The following is a 16,657-nucleotide window of genomic DNA, read 5'->3' on the forward strand; positions in this document are numbered from 1 at the left end:
ATCCAGCATCTCTCCTTCCTTCCCCACCACCATCTCTCCCTTTCTTTTCCCAACTACCCTCCTATCCAGTATCTCTATACCCCCCTCCACACCATCACTTGTGCCCAAATTCTCTCCCTTTTTGTTCCTTCCCTCCCTAAAACCCATGGTCCATCATCTCTCTCCCTCTCCTCTATTTTCAGACCCATTATTTCTTCCCACCCAAAGTCCGGCATATGCACGTCTCTTTGAACCCCCCCTTCGTGTACTTCTACACCAGGGCACCCCCTCCCCTGAAGGCCTGCCCCCCTTAAAAGCCTGCATCCCACCCCTGAAGATCTGTCCCCCCCCTTGAAGGCCTGTCCCCCCACCTTGAAGGCCAGCCTGCCTGTCCCCCCCTTGAAGGCCTGCACCCCCAGAAGGCCTGCACCCCCCCTTGAAGGCCTGCCTGCCTGTCCCCCCCTTGAAGGCCTGCCCCACCCCCTTGAAGGCCTGCCTGCCTGTCCCCCTTGAAGGCCTGGACCCCTCTTGAAGGCCTGCCTGCCTGTCCCCCTTGAAGGCCTGCCTGCCCACCCCACCCTGAAGGCCTGCTGCCCCGCTCCCCCGAAGGACCCCTCGCCCCCCCACCTCGGACTGCTCATCCCCCCTGACCTCCCCTCACCATTTACCTAGAGAAGCAGCCTGCAGCAAGATCGCGATGCCAGCGATCTTTGCGCTGCTTCGGCGCTGTTTCCTCCGCCGTGGTCCCGCCCCTCCTCTGGTGGTAAATTGTGTGGGGAGGCCGGGGGGGGGGGAAATCCAGACGCCAGACCCAGATGTCGGGGTGGGGGGAAGGGGACTGTACTAGGAGCACCCCCTCAGGGCTTGCACCCAGGGCAGACGGCCCCCCCTCTGCCCCCCCCCTTGGTACGCCACTGTTCTTATTCACTTCTATTTCTTTTTTTTTTAATTCAAAACAAAGATTAGCATACCAGTGCACAGTTTTTCTTCTATGCAACCCCCAAACATCTCTGAACAAATCCCCCTTCCTTCCCTTCCCACCTACTTATCCAGGACTTTAACTCTGAACTCTTTCCAATAATATATAAGTGTTCAAATATATTGTAAAGCAGTATTCTATGCGAACTATAAGTCTAGATTAATAACCAAGTTTACAACGCCTCTCAACTGCCTCACTCTATGTCAACCAAGTGTAACCCCTATGTATGTATAAACAACCAAATCTGTAACTCCTCTAGTATGTTCCACTCCATATATGTTAACTTGTAATGAAACAAGGCAAGCAGTCCACCAAAGAATCCAACATGAAATAAAAGATCAGCAGAAAATAAATATTCAAATCAGGTTTATTAAAGGTGCTCCCAAGAACCATGCCCGATGCATTTTGCCAAACAAGGCTAGTCAACACTAACAGAAAACCATGTCTTTCATACACACAGAACACAGATATACCCTCACCCAGTATGGAATATGTTGATAAAGTTTAAACTGAACCGCCAAGAAGCCAAACTGCATACAGTGAAACACCACAGAAACAATGACATATAGCCCCAAAATACTCTGCAAAATATAAATATAGAGATGTAAATTTGAAAATACTGACAATCACCACTTTACAAATTAACAAATAGAAATAAAACAAAAATTGAAAATAATATACCATTTTATTGGACTAATCCATTTTTCAATTAACTTTCAGAGGCCCTAGCTTCCTTCTTCAGGTCAATTTAGTATACTGCTGTTATATTATACTGTCCTGACCTGAGAAACGGGGTTTTAGTCTCTAAAAGTTAGTAAAAAATGTATTAAAATGAGTCCAATAAAAAGATTACCATATTTTCTGCTTATAAAACTTTTTTCAATACAACTACAATACTATTTTATTCTAATGCAACAACAAAAAATTTCTACCTTTTGTTGTGTCTGCTTTAATCATCTTGTCTTCACTCTTCCTTCTAGCCAGCATCTGTCCGCTCTGTCTTCCATGCAGCATCAGCCCCTTCCATCCACTGTCCGCCCTCTTCCCGTTCCATATGGCATCTTCCCTCTTTTTATGCTCCTTCAATAAACTGTCTATCCTGTGCCCCTCCTCTTCTCCTTTGTATATGATTGATTTCAGCTCTGCCACCTCTCCATTTTTCTCTCTCTGTCACCACCCTGTCTTCTAAGCTCTGGCATCTCTCTCTTCTCCTTTCCTTCCTTCGCACCCCACAGTCTGGTATCTTCCCTTCCCTGATTCTCTGGCATCTCTCTCCTTTCCTTTTCTTCCATCTCTCCCTCCTCCTCTTTCCTTTCCCCCTTCCTTTTCCCTTGGTCTGGCATACTTTCCTCCTTCCCTCCATGCCCTGGCATCTCTTCCTCCCTCCCTTCCCTCCAAGCCCTGGCATCTCGTTTCATTCCCTCCCTCATCTTCTTTCTCCCTCCAGTTGGGTGCAGCAAGTCTCTCCCCCCTCTGCTCCCTTTCCTCCTTCTGTCACCCGAGGCCTGGCGTCATGAACTTCTTCGGGCAGCAGCATTCACAATTCGCTGCTGTTACCAGCTTCAGGCCTTCTTCTCTGTCGAGTCCTGCCTTCATGGAAACAGGAAGTAGGCAGGACCCGACAGAGAGGAAGGCCTGAAGCTGGCAACAGCAGTGAATTGTAAATGCTGTTGCTAGCCGAAGAAGTTCATGACGCCAGGCCGAGCACCAGGGGCAGACTGCTACTCTCCCCTCCCCGACCCTCCTATCTCTCCCTCACTCCCATCACGAGACTCTAAACAGCATTGCTTCACTCTAAGCAGGCTGCTTTGCGGCTTTCTCCTGCCATGATTCCCTCTGGCACATCACTGATGACATCATCAGTGATGCGCCAGAGGGAATCACGGCAGGAGAAAGCCACGAAGTAGCCTGCTTAGAGTGATGCGGTGCTTAGAGTCTCGCAATGGGAAGGAGGAAGAGATAGGAGGGTCGGATCGGGTTGGGGGTGGGGTGCCCAGGATGATGACGATGCTGCCGGCAAATCCAGCAAGCGGCTTTAATGGTACCACTGTCCGTGCCGGCTTCTCTTCCCTAACCCCCCCCCCAGGACGTAACTTCCAGTTTCGGAGGGAAGAGAAGGGAAGCCGGGTTCAAGTCACTTGCTGGGTTTTGTTTTGTTTAAGTCAGGCGGGAGTCTTTCGGCGGCTCTTCAGGCTGTGCATTAAGCAGCGGTGGCAGCAGGATTCACGGCAGATGATAGCTGGGCGGGCATCTAAATTAGCTGGGGGGAGCGCCCGGCTAAAAAGCGCTGGGGAGAACACTGCACCCCCATACCTCAAAATCTTCACCAGCGCAAGCAGCTTCTCCAGCTTGCTGCTAGTGCTGACCTTCTCTCTGATGTCACTTCCTGGCCCCACAACTGTGAAGTGATTCAGAGGGAGTCAGACCAGCATGAGCAGCAGGCTAGAGTAGTTTTTGTGCTGGCAAAGATTTTAAAGAAGTATTGGAGGGAGGGAGGGCAAAGAGATGCCGGCATCCCCACCAACATAGTGTGTGGGGCAGTTCTTCCCCTTACTATGTCACTGATTACATGCCATAAGCACAGCCCAGCAGTATCCTTTCTAGCTTAAACTGTAATCTAATTTATCACAGGTCGAGTTTGTACAAGATTGCTACAAACAATCTATGTTGGACAGATAGTAATAGGTTTTAACAAAAAGTCTGTATTAACTTTTTATGGTTAACTGCTGAACAAGGTTTATGATTTTAAAGTGCTTCCATAGATGTAAGCAGTTTAATTTCATTACATGTAGCTTTCACTAATGTTCAAATAAGAACTACACTGAAACAATGGCATTCAGTCACATCATTGCAGAAATCATTTGTTTATAGAAGAAAATCAGGAGAAAAAAGCACTTAGAAAGTTCATCACAAATTTTCAAGTTTAGCGCATTGCATCAGTTGTTAAGAACAAACATCTTATACTTGTTTACAAAAGAAAGAATTAAATCATAATTTAAGAAAGTATGACTAAATCATATTCAAACATAACCATCAGCAGAAACTAATTAAGGATAAATTTGTACATACATATTCATTAACTAACACAGGTGACTGTGTCTCAGGGCTGCTGGTCATGGAACTTTCTGGAGTAACTGTAGAGGATTTGGCTTCTCCATATACTGGTACTGTTTCCATCATATTATTCTCTTCATTTAGTGGTGGAGTATGCTTCATATCTGGAGGGTCTTTGATATTAACAATAGTATTCTCCATATCACCAGATTGCTGCTGTATTTCCAAAACGCTAATACATTCTTGAAGCTCAGAAGGCATTTCATCTGCACCTATTAGAAAATATCAATTTTGTAAAATTAAAGAGCTTTGAAGCTAGGCAGTTCTGCCTATAGCAGCAACAACTCAATGTAAATAGAAATCATCAATGAACACCAAATTGAGCTCACATTGTACATTAGAATTACTGGCTAAAATTCAGGAAAAACAAATTGCTTACATGATCTAGGTCAGGGGTGCCCACACTTTATGGGCTTGCGAGCTACTTTTATAATGACTAAGTCAAAATGATCTACCAACAATAAAATTAAAAAAAAACCCACAAAGCACACTGAAAGGCAGAGAAAATGTTAATTATTCATATTCCGGGTTTTTTCAAAGAGGTCACGGCAGATGACTCTATGCAATGTCACCTCAGTAACAAAATACAAAAATAGACAAATACACCCCCTCCCTTTTTACTAAACCACAATAGTAGGTTTTAGCACAGGGAGTTACGCTGAATGCCTCGTACTGCTCTCAATGCTCATAGGCTCCCTGCGCTAAAAAACGCTATTGCGGTTTAGTAAAAGGGAGCCATAGTGCAAATTATAGACAGCAGATATACCGTATTTTCACATAGATAACGCGCACCCGTGTAAAACGCGCACACGGGTATAGCGCGCAAAAAACACAAATTTATGTACAGAAATTTTTATATACCGCGCACACCCGTATACCGCGCATGCTGCCCGACTCTCCCGTCGCCGCCTGACTTTCCTTTCGCCCGCCCCGACTCTCCTCTGGCCACCCCGACTCTCCTTTCGCCCGCCCGACTCTCCTCTCCCCCTTGAAGTCCTGTCCCCACCCTGAAAGCCTGATGCCCCCCCGACGTCCGATTCACCCCCCCCCAGGACCGCTCGCACCCCCACCCCGAAGGACCGCTCGCACGCACCCGCACCCCCACCCCGAAGGACCGCTCGCACGCACTCCCACCCGCACCCCCACCCTGAAGGACCGCTTGCACCCCCACAGCCTCCCGACCCCCCCATCATGTAGAAGCTCCTACCGGTGTCCTGCTGCTTCCTCTTAGCGGTCCCGACTCCCCGACACGATCGGGGCAAGAGGGAGCTCAAGCCCTCTTGCCCCAGCCAACCGCGGCACCCCTGACACGATCGGGCAAGAGGGAGCTCAAGCCCTCTTGCCCCAGCCAACCGCGGCACCCCCGACACGATCGGGGCAAGAGGGAGCTCAAGCCCTCTTGCCCCCCCGACACGATCGGGGCAAAAGGGAGCCCAAGCCCTCTTGCCCCGCCGACTCCCCAACTCCCCGACAATATCGGGCCAGGAGGGAGCCCAAGTCCTCCTGGCTCTTGCGACCCCCCCCCGCTAGTTGTTCGGGGCCAGGAGGGAGCCCAAACCCTCCTGGCCACGGCGACCCCCTACCCCCACCCCGCACTACATTACGGGCAGGAGGGATCCCAGGCCCTCCTGCCCTCGACGCAAACCCCCCTCCCTCCAACGACCGCCCCCCCCCAAGAACCTCTGACCGCCCCCCAGCCGCCCCGCAACCCCCCTGGCCGACCCCCACGACCCCCCACCCCCCTTCCCCATACCTTTGTATAGTTGGCCGGACAGACGGGAGCCAAACCCGCCTGTCCGGCAGGCAGCCAACGACGGAATGAGGCCGGATTGGCCCATCCGTCCCAAAGCTCCGCCTACTGGTGGGGCCTAAGGCGCCTGGGCCAATCAGAATAGGCCCGGGAGCCTTAGGTCCCTCCTGGGGGCAGGGCCTTGGGCACATGGTCGGGTTGAGCTCGGGATGGGCTCTGCGATCGACTCACGTTGCCTTCCTGAGCTACCGGTCGATCGCGATCGACGTGTTGGGCACCCCTGATCTAGGTAGTCTCTGATTACAGAAGTGCAATAAGTCACAACAATGGAGAGGAAACCACATTTATCTCAGCCAGAATGGAGCTTTAGTTAATTTATCTTTTATTTTTCAAAAGGTGTTGGTTTCTGGGGATTTTTAGAACTTGTCTATAAAACTTTTTTAAAAAAAATTGTAATCAAGGGAGATGGCACCTGCTGCCAGTCTGTTTTTTAAGCTCCTCCTGAAACTGAAGACTGACTGACTGTCTGCTAAGGAGTGTCACAAATAGATCCACCCAGGCAGACCTGACTAGAAAAATAGTCTTCCCATATGTCCTGATCTAGGGATTCTCATTGGAGTTCAACAAATAATGGCAATTTATCAACTTCTTTTCTTGTAAGGTATGTGGCTTAGACATATCCCAGGAGTGAATGCTTAGTTCAGTGCTCTCAGCTTTCCAACACAGGAGATGCTATCCTGCTCTCAAGCAGAACCCAATCTTGTAGATAACTGGCTGTTTGGGTGTCTCCAAAAATCTGTGGTATGCACAAAACTAATCCATTTAGAAACACTGTCTCTCAAACAAGTAACAAAATGAGCCCTATGGGAGGCATTGTGTTAACACTGTGCACATTAAGCGTTAACGACCCTCCTTAGCTGGTTAAAAAGGGATGGGGTCAAGAGACATGATGAAGTTGAGGACAGAACTAAACTAGTTAACATTCCCCCTCTTTTACTAAGGCACGCTAGCTGATTTAGCGCGTCCATTATATTCTATGGATGCATTAGCATTTAACGCGTGCTAAATTGGCTAGTGCGCCATAGTAAAAGGACTATATTGTTTTGTTTTTTTGTAGCATTAATTGGTTAACTTGCCTAGTTAACCAATTAGAAAAACTACTAAATCAAGCTGGTGCTATTTTGTCTGGCTATATTTAGGAAAGATTTAATTCCAAAACCTAACATGTTCAACTCTGCTAAAAATGTGGCTAAAGATCGCATAATAAAATTAACCAATATGTCTTATTGGCTCAGCAAGTCTTTAAAGTTGGATTTTCTCTCTTGATATCAAAACCATTTGATAATTAATTCCAGGAGGGTTTAAGAGGAAGGCAGAGTAAAAGACTCAAATTTTTCCTGTCTTCTCAGCAGCCTGCAGTTACAAGGAAAATACACACAATTTGAAGACAACTGCTAGAAGCCTAAAAACTAAAATAGGAGAGTTAGAGTATATAGCACTGAATGATGAGATAGATATAACAGGCATCTCGGAGACCTGGTGGAAGGAGGATAATCAATGGGACACTGTTACCTGGGTACAAATTATATCGCAAGGATAGAGTAGATCAAATTGGAGGGGGGGGTATGCACTATATGTTAAAGAGGGAATTGAATCAAATAAAATAAACATTCTGCATGACATAGATAGCAGTGTGGAGTCCATAAGATAGAAATTCTATATGTGAAGGGAAGGAATATGAAGGTAGGGTTATACTACTGTCCCCCAGGACAAAAATGAGCAGACAGATGAAGAAATGTTTTCAGAGATTAAGAAAGATGGAGAATTGGGCAACAGTATAATAATGGGTGATTTCAATTACCTCAACATTGACTAGCTAAATGTTACATTGGGGAGTGCTAGGGAGGTAAAATTGCTAGATGTCATAAATGACTGCTTCTTGGATCACCTGATCCAGGAACCAACAAGAGGGGGAGCTATTTTAGATTTGGTCCTTAGTGGAATGCAAGGCATATAGTACAGGAGTTAACTGTGTTGGGTTCACTGGGAAACAGTGATCATAATGTGATCAAATTTGAGCTGGGAGTGACATCGCAAAAGAAACCTACTGTAGAGACATTTAATTTTCAAAAGGGAGAGTATGATAAAAAAAATTTATTTATTCACTTTTCTATACCGTTCTCCCAGGGGAGCTCAGAACGGTTTACATGAATTTATTCAGATACTCAGATACTCAAGCATTTTTCCCTATCTGTCCCGGCAGGCTCACAATCTATCTAATGTACCTGGGATAATGGGGGGATTAGATGACTTGCCCAGGGTCACATGGAGCAGCATAGGTTTGAACCCACAACATCAGTTGCAAACCCACTGTGGATCAGTTGCAAACGTTAAGACTATAAACCAGGCATGGATATTATTTAAAAATGCTATCGTGGAAGCCCAGACCAGTTGTATTCTACATATCAGCAAAGGAGGAAAGAGGAGAAAACAAGAGCCAGCATGGTTAAAAGGTGAAGTGAAAGAGGCTATTAGAACCAAAAAAAACCCCATCCTTTAAAGCAGGGGTGCCCAATGTCGATCGCGATCGACTGGTAGATCAGGAAAGCAACGCGAGTCGATCGCGGAGCCCATCGTGGGCTCCGTGATAGACTCGTGTTGCCATCCCGATCTACTGGGCGATCAGCCTTCCTCTCCCTGATGTCCCCTTCTACCCTCCCTCCAGAAGCATCGGACCGACCAGCATTCCGCTCCCCGACATCAATTCTGACGTCGGAGAGGAAGTTCTGGGCCAGCCAATCGCTGCCTGGCTGGCCCAAAACTCCTCTCTGACGTCAGAATTGATGTCGGGGAATGGAATGCTGGTCAGCGCGACACTTCTACAGGGAGAGCTTGGGGCGGCGGTAGCTTGGGGGTTCTTCCCCGATGGCAGTGGCGGCAAACCTAGTGGCTTGGGGGAAGGCAGGGAGGGAGATAGAAAGAAGGAGGGGGCAAGGAGACAAAGAAAGATGGGAAACGGAAAGAAAGGGGACATGGAGAGAGAAAGAAAGGGAGGCAGGGAGAAAGAAAGAAAGAAGGGGGCAGGGAGAAAGAAAGAAAAAGTTGGGGGACAAAATGAGGTCTGGAGGAGAGGAAGCATACAGGAGGCTGAAAGAAGGGAAGAAATATTGGATGCAAAGTCAGAAGAAGAAAGTGAAACCAGAGACTCATGAAATCACCAGACAAAGGTAGGAAAAATGATTTTATTTTCAATTTCGTGATCAAAATTTGTCTGTTTTGAGAATTTATATCTGCTGTCTATATTTTGCACTATGGCTCCCTTTTACTAAACCACAATAACGGTTTTTAGCGCAGGGAACCTATGAGCATTGCGGGGCATTCAGCACAGCTCCCTGCACTAAAAATTGCTATCGCAGTTTAGTAAGAAGGGAGGGCGTATATTTGTCTATTTTTGTATGGTTGTTACTGAAGTGACATTGCATAGAGTCATCTGCCTTGACCTCTTTGAAAAAACCCCGGAATATGAATGATAATTAACATTTTCTCTGCGTACAGTGTGTTTTTTTTTACAATTTTATTGTTGGTAGGTCATTTTGACTTGGTCATTTTAAAAGTAGCTCGCAAGCCCCAAAAGTTTGGGCACCCCTGCTTTAAAGAATGGAAAAAGGATCCAAATGAAGAAAATAAGAGTCACAAGTTAAATGCAAAGCATTGATAAAGAAAGCTAAGAAATAAGATGAGGAGAAACTTGCAAAAGAGGCAAAAACACAAAGCACAGTTACTTACTGTAACAGGTGTTATCCGGAGACAACAGGCAGATATTCTCACATATAGGATGACATCATCCACAGAGCCTGGTACGGACATTATGAAAAGTGAACTGTCAGTAAGTTTTAAGAAACACTGTGACTACCTGCACCATGCATGCGCGACTACCTTCTCGCCCGCTGAGGCTCGCGTTCCGTTAGCAAGTTGAGAAGCCAATCAGGGGAGGTGGGAGGGTTGTGAGAATATCTGTCTGCTGTCTCTGGTAACATATATTACGGTAAGTAACTATGCTTTATCCTAGGACAAGCAGGCAGCATATTCTCACATAAGGGACTCCCTAGCTTATTACAGAGGGATGGAGGGAGAGTTAGCCTTTAAGAAAATAAATTTTGTAAAACTGCTTAGCCGAAGCGCCCGTCTTGTCTGGAATATGATTCCACAGTAGTGAGATGTAAACTTGTGAACTGAGGACCAAGTAACTGCTTTGCAGATTCATCAATGGGAGTGGAACGCAAGAATGCAACTGAAGCTGCCATAGCTCAGACTTTATATGCTGTTACATCCCCCCCCTCCCCGAGCTGCAGCCCAGCCCGAACATAGCAGAAGGAAATGCAGGCTGCAAGCCATGTGGAAATAGTTCTCTTGGTTACTAGCTGGCCCAATCTATTGGGATCAAAGGAAATGAACAGTTGAGATGTCCCGTGAGACTGAGTCCTTTGTAAGTAATAAGCTAATGCTCGTTTTCAGTTCAAGGTATGAAGAGCTGCTTCTCCAGGGTGAGAATGAGCTTCGGAAAGAAAACTGGAAGCACAACCGATTGATTCAAATGAAATTCTGTAACCATTTTTGGCAAAAATTTTGGATGGGGTGCAGAGAACCACTTTATCATGGTGGACCACTAAAAGGTGGGTCCGCTTGAAACTCACTCACTCGATGTGCAGAAGTGATGAAGATTAAAAATACCACTTTCTAAGTGAGATATTTAAGATAAGCAGAAGACATTGGTTCAAATGTAGGCTTCATTAATCAGAAGAGAACCACATTAAGATCTCAAACCATTAGAGGTGGTTTAAACAGAGGTTTGATGTTAAAAAGGCCTTTCATAAATCTGGAAACAAAAACATGAACTGCAAGTGATTTATTGTTGACTTGAACATGAAAAGCACTGATAGTACTAAGGTGAACTCTGACTGAAACGGTTTTAAGACCCGAGTTGGATACGTGCAGAAAGTATTCCAACACTGAAGATATGGAAGAGGATCAAGCATCTTGATGAAAACCACGCTAAAAACCGTGTCCATTTCTGTTGGTAGCACTGCTATATAGAAGGTTTTCTAGATGCTTATAAAATAAGACTGACTGAATCAGAAAGATCAGCTTCTGCTCCTAAAATAAGACTGACTGAATCAGAGAGATCAGCTTCTGCTGCTAAAATAAAACTGACAGAATCAGAGAGATCAGCTTCTGCTGAAGTCAGGCTGAGAGATACCAAGCTATCAGATGCAACGTCTACAGATTGGGATGTAAGAGAGACCCCTTGACTAAGTTAGAAGAAATGGAAAGATCTGTAGGGTTATTGGATCTTTGATCTTGAGTTGAAGTAGAAGGGAATACCACAGTTGTCTGGGCCACTGAGGGGCTATGAGGATCACTGTAGCTGATTCTTGTTTGAGCTTGACCAGTGTTTTGAGAATGAGAGGAATCGGAGGGAAAGCATAAAGGAACTTGCATGTCCAATCCAGGAGGAAAGCATCTGCCTTCAGACGATGAGGACAGTATTGTCTGGAACAGAGTTGAGGCAGTTTGTGATTGCTGGGGGGATGCAAATAGGTCTATCTGACGAGTCCCCTAAAGAGAAAATATATGATGCAAGACTTTTGAGGGGAGCGTTCACTCGTGCGGTCAAAGATATATGCTGAGTTTGTTGGCAAGTGCATTTTGTGCTCCTTGAACATAGACAACTTTGAGATATATGTTTTGAGCACTTGCCCAGGTTCAAATCTTCTCGGCTTCCTGGCAGAGAGTCCAAGAACCTGTCCTTCCTTGCTTGTTTATGTAATATATTGTGACTTGATTGCCCAGGAGGATCTGATTGGATAAATTGTGTTGAAAGGTCTTCAGAGCATAGCGAATCACTCCGAGTTCCAAGAAGCTTATGTGGAGCTACTGTTCTTATGCAGACCAGTGACCTTGCATACGGAGACTGTCCAGGTGAGCTCCAGAATTCTGGACAAGTCTGTGGTCATGACCTTCTGATGTGGAGGAGTTTGAAAAAGCAGCCCATTGGAAAGATTTGATGAATTCATTCACCACTGAAGAGATTGACAAAGCAATGATGTGATTGTACAGTTTAGGGGGTGAAGAACTTATGTACACGACAAAAGAGTGGGACTTGGGTGTGATTGTATGTGATGATCTTAAGGTGGTCAAACAGGTTGAAAAGGTGGCGGCGAAAGCTAGAAGGATGCTAGGTTGCATAGGGAGAGGTATGGCCAGTAGGATAAAGGAGGTATTGATGTCCCTGTATAAAACTTTGGTGAGGCCTCATTTAGAATATTGTGTACAATTCTGGAGATCGCACCTTCAGAAAGGTATAAAAAGGATGGAATCGGTCGAGGAAGACTACTAAAATGGTGTGTGGTCTTCATCATAAGGCGTATGGGGACATTCTTAAAGATTAGAGAATGACAGATCTCAGTGGTTTACATTCTAAATTATTTCCAATACCGATCTCAGTGGTTTACATTCTGAATTATATTAAATAATAATAATAACTTTCTACTAATAAGAGAAAAAAGAGCAGACAATCTTAAGTTCAAATTGAAAGAAAGAGAGAAGAATAAGAGCAGAAAGAGAATCAGAGTGTAGAAAAATAAATAGATAAATAAAATATTAATAAGATTTTCTCATAAACTGGACATATCAATCAATCAATCAATCAATAAATAAATAATAACAAAAAAAACAAGTATAAGAAAGAAAGAAAAATAACGGAGAGTAATTTAAATTCTGTCATTAAGGCAGCTTGGTCTCCATTCAGGACGGCAGGGGAAGGTGCCACTGCCCAGCTCTACGAGCAGCTGAAGGCAGGATAACTGAAGAAGTTCAAAGGCAGGAGGGGCCCAACGGCTGAAGTCAGCAGGTCGAAGAGAGAAGGAGGACTCTTCAGTCAGCCGCCTCTGACAGGGCTGATTCGCCGGCTGTATGCTACATCGGTAGGGGCTTCTGTAACCGTCTCCGGCTGTTGTCGTTGGTCTCCACGGCTTTTAACAGGAGTACTAGCACATAGGACATCCTCGCAGGCTGCCTCCTCCGTCGATGCTCACTGTGCGCCACTCTTACCCCAGCTAGCCAAATATCAATCTCCCCACAGCTGACCTCCATCACCTCAGCAAATCTCTGACCCCACCAGATGAACGAGCAGAACTGTGAAACCAGATGGCGAGAGCAGGCAGAAAGCTCCTCCGACTGCTAGACTGGAGCCAATGGTCAAAATGATCTCAATTTCTGAGGAGCTATTCACTCCAGGGCCCAAAAAGAAACAGACCAAAAGTGAAATAGATAACACAAAGAAACAAAATAAACATAAAATAGTGAGAAAAAACAAGCAGGGTAAAGGAAAAATAAAATAAAATAACCGGGGGTGAGGGAGACAGCACAGCTGATGACCTAACTGGCCGCCATCTTGCTCACATCATTGTTTTATGTTATTTCCTTACTTTTTGAGTCACCATCTTCAGATAGAATGTTTTCATGTTCAATTACTTTTTCACTCTCCTGTTCTGGAACCTATATAAAGAGAAGAAAACATTTGACTTTGAATGAAAACAATTCTCATGACCAATTCCGCTCTTAGTCAATACAAACAAATCAAAGGCTAACTGGAGATTCGCATAATGAAATGACAGAATTTAGTAAAGTATGCTTTATATATAAATTAGTATTGGCTGGACTGATGGATCAGTGATGGACCTGGTCGCGATTATGCAGAATATAAGGGTATGAATCATAAGCTCAGTTTCTGTACTTTTGGTACATGGAGCTGCTTTTACAGTTCCCAAAGGAGAAGGAGTAGAGTCCTATCTAAGGTAAAATATTAACACCTTATGGTCATACTCAGTGTGCACATGCACTGGATTCTGTAGGGAACATCAGTCTGCAGTCCATAACTGAAGGGACACCACTACAATGAATGCACCCCAGAAACTTTTTCCAGCTGGGTGGCATGAAAAAGTAGCCGGGTAGGGTGGGGTGAGACTGGGAAATTTGGTGGTGGGGAAAATTAAGGGCTCCTTTTACAAAGGTGCGTTAGGGCCTTAATATGCGGAATAGCGCACGCTAAATTGCCATGCGTGCTAAATGCTAACGCCTCCTCTTGAGCAGGCAGTAGTTTTTCAGGTAGCACGCGCTAATCCGGTACGTGCGCTAAAAACGCTAGCGCACCTTTGTAAAAGGAGCCCTAAATGTGTACTATTTTTATTAGTTAATTATTATTATTTTCCAATGCTCAATATGACTTCCTTTTTTAAGGTTTGACACTTGTGCCAGAATATTTTTACTAAATTTAAGAAGTATCCAATTGTAGAAGTCAATAATTAGATATGCGCCCTCTTTCAAATGGTATAGAGGTTTAAAAAAGGGAAATACGTTAATGAAGTCATTAGGTTCAATCTAGCCATTTATTTCTGCATGAATTTAAACAACTAAGAAAAAAAAGATAAATATAGCTCATCCAGTCATACAAGAAACAGCTCTACAGCACCTCTAATAATGTTTTGATCACTAGGTTCCTTCCTGAGGTCTCACTGAGGATATGAAATGGATGCAATCCCCACTTCCAGACCTCTTCCACATAATTTATGGAGAGGTGTTACTGAGCCTTGAAGGAGACCTGTGTGATTGCACTACAGCAAAATAAAAAAGTAGCAGATAAAGATCATAGTGAGAGCTAGGGCAAAACAGTTTAGGTAAATATGCAGGTAATAGTTATGTACTAAAAATATTTTATTTTTATTTGCTTATAATTTCATTTGAAAGCTGCTTGATGTTAATACAGCTTTAATTTAATTCTTTATAGTGTGTGTGTGGGGGGGGGGGGACACAACAGTAAAGTTAGAATAGGGTCATTAAATCCAGTGGGCGTACCTAATATATATAACAGCCAGTGCTGATCATTTAACAACTCCCTCCTCTATATAAAAAAGTTATTTTTAGTAATAATCCATGAGTCACACAACAAGGGTGTACCTAGGAAAAGGCAGCATCTTAAACACTGCAGTGAGCACTAGAACACCAACACACGCATTGTAAAACTAAACAAGCCAGATCCTGCAGTCAATTGATCCTGTACAGTTGATGCTATCAGAAAGCCATGTCCTTTACATACACACAGAACACAGATACACCCTCGCCCAGTATGGAATAATCACAAACTAAAAATAGAAATATGTAGACAAAAGTTAAACTGAACCAAGAAAACAGACTCTGCATACAATGCAATACCACAGAAACAGTGGCACATCCCCTAATACTGTGCAAAATATAAAGACAGTAGATGTAAATTTGAAAAAACTGCTTCTTAATAATCACCACTTTACAAATTAACAAATAGAAATAAATCAAATAATAAGAAATAAGAAAATACCATTTTATTGGACTAATCCATTTTCTTTTTTTTTTTCTCCAATATATTTTTTATTCTTTTTTAAAATTCTTACAAGTGAAATACATGTATTACATTCATTTATATTAAACACTTGAAAATTTTTAATAATTGTTCTTACATTGTAAATTAAACACCCCCCCTTATCAGAGTTTTATATCTAGATATTATTACAATAATTTCCCCTCCCTGCCCTTTTTATATGTTCTATATAAGTGCTATGATATCTGATCATTAGAAAAATTTGTCAATGGTCCCCATATTTTATTAAATTTTTTAATATAACCTTGTTGTAATGCCAGTACTTTTTCCATTTTATATACAGTGGTGCCTCACACAACGAACTTAATCCGTTCCAGGAGCAAGTTTGTTATGTGAAACGCGTTTTCCCATAAGAATACATGTAAAACAAAATAATTCGTTCTGCAGCCCTGTTGTCCCATAAGAATACCTGTAAAACAAAATAATTCGTTCTGCAGCCCTACATTTCCCTCCCTCCACCTCACCTCACATGCAGAGCCTGCCAGCCTTCTCCCTCACCCAGCCGCACGATCTGCAGGAGGCTAAGAACTTCGGGAACTGGGTCAGTTCCCACTGCAGCTCCATGTGACTCTAGGCAAATCACCTGACCCTCCAGTTGTCCTAGGTCAGTGGTCGGCAAACCGCGGCTCGCGAGCCGCATGTGGCTCTTTAGCCACTTGAGTGCAGCTCTGCACTTGCCTAGGGCCCGAAACTGTCAGAAGGGTCCCAGGGCTGGCGTAAGAGGGGGGAGCATAGATCTAAGGGGCCCTGCGATCCAAACTTCTTTATTAAACACCTAAATTTTCCTTTTCAGAGGGACCCCGACATGGCAGCTGTTCTCATAAACTGCCGGTAGCTGCCCCGAAGCTTTCCCTTTGCGGCGATCTGCCCTATCAGAAACGGGAAGTTGCAGCAGAGGGAAAACTTCGGGGCAGCCGCAGGCAGTTTGTGAGAATGGCTGCCATGTCGGGGTCCCTCTGAAAAGGAAAATTTTGGCTGGAGAGGGCAGTGATCTCTTGCCTTCCCTACTGCTCCTCCCCCGTACTGTCCAGCTTTCCCTCCCCTGCTGGCCAGAACTCCTCATCTTTCCCCCAAGAAATTCAACAGTTTTCCTTCCTCCCTCTTCGGCTGTACCAGCAGGTTAGTTTGTCTGCACAATATTCACTGCTGCTGTGCATCAGCGGGTCTGGCTCCCGGCAGGATCTCAAAAAGCTGTGCACGCGCAGCTGCTGGAGTTGATCAATGTTCTCCTCTCAGAGGAGAAGATTGAACAACAGAGCATGCGCGCATGTGCTGCTCCCTGAAAGCGTGTGGCTGGCCGAAAAAGAAAGCCGGAAAACTCGGCATCCGAGGTAAGGTGAAGGTGCTGCTGTTCCCGGCTCAC

General features: G+C 44.8%; 1 protein-coding gene across 15 annotated transcripts in view; it reads right to left on the reverse strand.

Moving 5' to 3' along the window:
• The window catches only part of PCM1 (pericentriolar material 1), an 869,560-nt gene that overhangs the window by 68,980 nt on the left and 783,923 nt on the right, over positions 1-16,657 (reverse strand). For all 15 annotated transcript variants that reach the window (XM_033944006.1, XM_033944000.1, XM_033944047.1 and 12 more), the window contains 2 exons: positions 13,310-13,379; positions 4,028-4,284 (listed from right to left, as the gene is read on the reverse strand). In XM_033944006.1, the coding sequence (XP_033799897.1) occupies positions 4,028-4,284; positions 13,310-13,379 (327 nt within the window). The remainder of the gene's footprint in view (positions 1-4,027; positions 4,285-13,309; positions 13,380-16,657) is intronic.

This window comes from Geotrypetes seraphini, chromosome 1 (assembly GCF_902459505.1).
Source record: "Geotrypetes seraphini chromosome 1, aGeoSer1.1, whole genome shotgun sequence".
NCBI lineage: Eukaryota > Metazoa > Chordata > Amphibia > Gymnophiona > Dermophiidae > Geotrypetes > Geotrypetes seraphini.